The following is a 5,000-nucleotide window of genomic DNA, read 5'->3' as shown; positions in this document are numbered from 1 at the left end:
GGGACCCCCCCTTCCCCCAGGATGGAGGACACATACATTACTTCTATCGTCCTGGTCATGTGCAACTTTGGCGTCACATGATCTGTTTACCTGTGTGTTCCCGAGGGAGAAGTTCCGAAGAAAGTTCAGTTTAATATAAAATAGAATGTTCAACCATTTCCAATGAAATTGAAGTCATTTCCATTTTTTTGCAGATTGAGGTTAGCATTTTCCTGTCGTCAGTGATCTTCTGGTTTATCTTGCTTGGCTTTTTTCACGGTGTGTATGACAGCACAAAAGCATATTACACATATGAAACCCATGACAACAAGTAGCCAGGTATTATTGGAGCTGGACAATCGAGCGTCTGTAAACAAAAAAGTTTAAAAAATGAGCCATACTGAAAGGGGTGAAATCAGTTATTTAGTCGAACAGTATTTAGAATCATAACTAAGTAAAGTACGATCGTCCGGGTGAGTGCAGTCCTGAGAAGGACTGTTTGAGATGACATTGACTGACGTTTCGACAACCTGAGCGGAAGTCATCTTCAGAGTCAAGTGATTTGTGTAACGTCAGTAGATACTATAACAACTCTGGTCGCAGATAGAATGGAGAGAATTGAGCCTTTTGATAACAAAGACTATGGCGACCATTGTAATTTCGTAGCTGGGATAAAAAAATCTAGCCCCGACAATATGTAGTTTGATGAAATGGTATATGAAATGAATCATATATGAACTGCGGATATGAAATCAAGTGAAGCTATGACCTTTTCGCAGTTATGAACGCAATTTTTACAATTGCGTAGAGAAGCCTGAAAAATTCAGGACTTCAACGGGGTTTGAACCCGTGACCTCGCGATTCTTGTGCGACGCTCTAACCAACTGAGCTATGAAGGCTTCATAGCCTCGTAATTGCGTAAAATTACTATTGGTCCTTGTTCAAGGTCATAAACATCTGTGTAGCTCAGTTGGTTAGAATTTTCACAATTGCGTAGAGAAGCCTGAAAAATTCAGGACTTCAACGAGGTTTGAACCCGTGACCTCGCGATTCCGGTGCGACGCTCTAACCAACTGAGCTATGAAGGCTTCATAGCCTCGTAATTGCGTAAAATTACTATTGGTCCTTGTTCAAGGTCATAAACATCTGTGTAGCTCAGTTGGTTAGAATTTTCACAATTGCGTAGAGAAGCCTGAAAAATTCAGGACTTCAACGGGGTTTGAACCCGTGACCTCGCGATTCTGGTACGACGCTCTAACCAACTGAGCTATGAAGCCTTCATAGCTCAGTTGGTTAGAGCGTCGCACCGGAATCGCGAGTTCACGGGTTCAAACCCCGTTGATGTCCTGAATTTTTCAGGCTTCTCTACGCAATTGTAAAAATTGCGTTCATAACTGCGAAGATCATAGCTTCACTTAATATGTAGTTTAGTTGAGCTTTGCAACCTACTTGCAGGTTGTGAAAGGAGCAAAGCTCCTTTAGCCTGTACCCTGACTTGTGGGATCCGACTACATTTTAAAGTTAAATTCCTTACAGATAATAAACAGAACTTTGTCGTAGAAAGGGTTTATATCTTCCTTGGATACTGCGCAAAATTTAATCGACATCAGAGGCAAATGACATATATGTTTTTGCATCAGCACTATGACTTCACATTTGTAGTTGAAGAAGTTTCATTATACCTTCTTTGCGCCTCCAGGCTGCCTCATTCACTCGTTCATCTTCGAAGCTGTCCTCGTAATTGCGTAAAATTACTATTGGTCCTTGTTCAAGGTCATAAACATCTGTGTTGACTGCTCTTCTTCGTCTACTTTCCAACTTGTTATCGCAGTCCCTAAGACAACTGGGTTTGAAGTCTGTGAGGTTGCAGAGCTCAACTTCACAATGGACGTACAAATAGGGTTCGACTTGATTATTCAAGAACTGAAAAGCCTCGAAGCTGAAGCGTTGTGAGGTTGACGGACCACTGTGGAAAATGACGGTATCGTCCTTTGGGCATCTAAAATACGAAGAAATTTAGAAATGAGTACTAAAAATAGGAATGTCCCACGATTTGACATCAATGATTGACCAATGACATCAATGACATCAATGACCAGTGGACATCAATGATTGATGTCCGCTGGGTTTCCTATAGGAATGCGAGTGGGTGGAGAAATTTAAGGAGTGGGTGGTGAAGGGACACTAAGCGATCAAGGCGAACGCTTTGAGGGGAATCTGAGGGAACTCTGAGGGCCCTTTTTCCCGAACAAAGCTTGTCCCATCCAAAGTTCTTCTATTAGTGTATGCTTCTGAGGAGCAAGGATGGCACAGTCGGTTAGCGCGCGGCCTTGGTGCAAGAGATCCCGAGTTTGATCCCCAGATCTCAAATACTTGTTTAGACTTCTTTCCTTTCTGTGTAGCTTTAGTAGCTTTAAAAAAACCCTTAAAACGGAGCACTGATGGAAAGGGGGGAGTAAAATGAGCGCACCGTCGACCTCAGGTTTGTCATTTCCTTTTTTTATGTCACTCGTAAAAGTTGGGGTAATTTCTTGGTCAAATTCGGCGACAAGTTCAAGTGAAATAGCTGGACGATTTTCTCCGGTAACCGGCTCTTAATTAAATCCTTCACTGTCCTGATATAAAGAACTGGCCCATAGCGTTCCTTTTTGATCGGTGGTTCGGTGAAGTCTTTTCAGTCCCGTAAACGATGAGACAATTGAAGGACAATCATTCATAATTAGTTAATTTACAAATGATTCGCCATGAAAGACATCCTAACATCCGCCACGAATCACCATATCCAAACCGAATGAATAGGAAGTTTAAGCAACGACGACGGTTGCGGCAACGACAACGCCACAAAGCAAGAATGATTGGTTAAGGAAGGAAAAAGAAACGTGCTGCACGTGCAGCATACATTTCAGTGCATTTTTTGCTGTAGTCCACAAAACAACAAGGTTAGCCAGCGAGCAGGCTCTTTTGTAGCCGCAAGAGGATTGGGGCTTCCCACACCAATCCTCTCGCGGCTACAAAAGAGCCTGCTCGCGGGCTACAACAACGTGAAATTACCAAATTTCAGGTTTTGACGACAACTTGAGCACTTATGTACGGTGCCCTGTAAGGGACATCATCCAAAAACTCTACTTATCTAGCACTGTCACTTATTTATCTGGCAGTGTCACTTATTATCTAGCACTGTCACTTATCATCTGGCACTGTCACTTATTTATCTAGCACTGCTACTTATTATCTAGCACTGTCACTTAATAATTATCTAGCACTGCTACTTATTATCTGGCACTGTCACTTATTTATCTAGCACTGCTACTTATTATCTAGGCCTAATTAGGCCTAAGGTCAGCTTTCATGTGCTAGATAGTAAGTAGCAGTGCTAGATAGTAAGTGGCAGTGCTAGATAGTAAGTAGCAGTGCTAGATAATTAAGCGACAGTGCTAGATAATAAGTAGCAGTGCTAGATAATTAAGCGGCAGTGCTAGATAATAAGTAGCAGTGCTAGATAATTAAGTGACAGTGCTAGTTACAAAATATATTTTGCATCGCATGTCCCTTACTGGGCACCGTACTTATGATATATGGGTTGCAGCTCTTCTGCCGATATTCCGGTTTTGCCCTCTCATAAAGAAAAACCAACTCTTGATTTGATTTCTACAAGGCCGTAAGTCAGACGTAAAATAATAGCTGGTTTGGACATTTTAATAATATTATATTGTATCAACGACGTCCTGAGAAGGGATTGTTCTGTTTTGTATATTTGCAAGAGTGAATTAAATATTAAGAGTGTTGTCATGGCATGGGTGGACTTCCCCGCACAGTCACAAATGAGTCTATTTTTAGAATACCCGTTCCCGCGAAAATCAGTTGTCATGTCCCTAAAAAACGTGCAGGAGCAGTCACGCGTGATATGGCTTCCTCTGATTGGTTAAAATTGGCGGCCCTTTGTTTGTTTCGCGCGCAACGTGTATCTTAAAATAAATCTATTTGTGACAGCTGTGCTGGGGCGAGACCGCAAAGTGTAAATGAAGATAAAGTGTCTCATAAGGCTGATGAAATTAAATTCTTTAAATGTACTTTTTCGTATATATCTTACCGATCAACAATGATGTCATGTTTTTCTTTTTTCGATAGGCTGTTCATGGGCGTGACATAGCACATGTCAGCAACAATTCCTAGCCGTGTGTCGGGTGTATCAACTGATACTTGAAAATACATGCGCTGCATCAGAGTAACTGGTAGCGGAAAACTGCTATACTCCTCCAAGTAATTTTCGCTCTGTACAAAAAGAAAGATAAGGTATAAAACTTCTGTGTAAATGACTTTTCGCAACACCGAGCAACTCGTAATACGATTGAACAAACAAATTTTAGCATTCTGATCCCATGCCTTTCTAAGTGGCACTTATAGACTAAACTCTGTGTAACGTCAGGTATCAGTATCATCCACTTTCCTTTGTCTTTGTCCTCAGAACCTCTCTTTCAAGCTGAATTTTAATATATCGAAAAAGGCCTGTTAAAGAGACGGCTCGATGGAAGAGCAAGTAAATAGATGGTTTGCAGCCAATCTCTAGAGACACAGATAACAATGCAGCAATGTACAATTGCTGGTGGACGAACAAAAGGAGCTAATGAGAGATCTTTTGTTTTCGTCCACCAACATGGCGGCGATGACGTAATGTGAAAACCACCTATATGAATGCTATTGATACCTTGTGTAAGTACTGTTTAATAAACGAGCAGGAGTGTTTTATCAGGTTTTAAACAATGAGGCGAAGCCGAGTGGTTTAAGATTCGACAAAACACGAGCTGCAAATTTGTTGTTCGTGTACATTCCACGAAAAGCGTGTCTCTTTGGAGTACGAACAAAGGTTCAAATTGTGAGAGGAAAACATTAGGCCATCCCCTTTTTTTTTGTTTACCGTCGACTGCGTTTCCTGATATTGGGTTGGTCGGTCGGATAGAAAAAAAAGACCTAAAAAAAAAATCATAAGCATTCTCGGAATCGGAGGCCTGATACCCCGGCAT

At 41.5% G+C, this 5,000-nt stretch overlaps 1 protein-coding gene and 1 non-coding gene across 2 annotated transcripts in view; both read right to left on the bottom strand.

Annotated features, from left to right (window-relative positions):
* The window catches only part of LOC138012906 (ZP domain-containing protein-like), an 11,117-nt gene that overhangs the window by 304 nt on the left and 5,813 nt on the right, over positions 1-5,000 (bottom strand). The window contains exons 4-6 of the mRNA XM_068859843.1: positions 4,070-4,251; positions 1,662-1,978; positions 1-346 (exon numbers count right to left, since the gene is read on the bottom strand). The exon at positions 1-346 is cut by the window's left edge and continues 304 nt beyond it. Coding sequence (XP_068715944.1) covers positions 219-346; positions 1,662-1,978; positions 4,070-4,251 — 627 coding nt within the window. The 3' untranslated portion in view covers positions 1-218. The remainder of the gene's footprint in view (positions 347-1,661; positions 1,979-4,069; positions 4,252-5,000) is intronic.
* Trnas-aga (transfer RNA serine (anticodon AGA)) lies at positions 1,184-1,256 on the bottom strand. Its single transcript has one exon. It is a non-coding gene; the product is annotated as a tRNA-Ser (tRNA).

The sequence above is a fragment of the Montipora foliosa genome, chromosome 8 (assembly GCF_036669935.1).
Source record: "Montipora foliosa isolate CH-2021 chromosome 8, ASM3666993v2, whole genome shotgun sequence".
NCBI classification, from domain to species: domain Eukaryota; kingdom Metazoa; phylum Cnidaria; class Anthozoa; order Scleractinia; family Acroporidae; genus Montipora; species Montipora foliosa.
The sequence above is the reverse complement of the archived record's forward strand: the minus strand, read 5'-3'. Positions and strand labels throughout refer to the sequence as shown.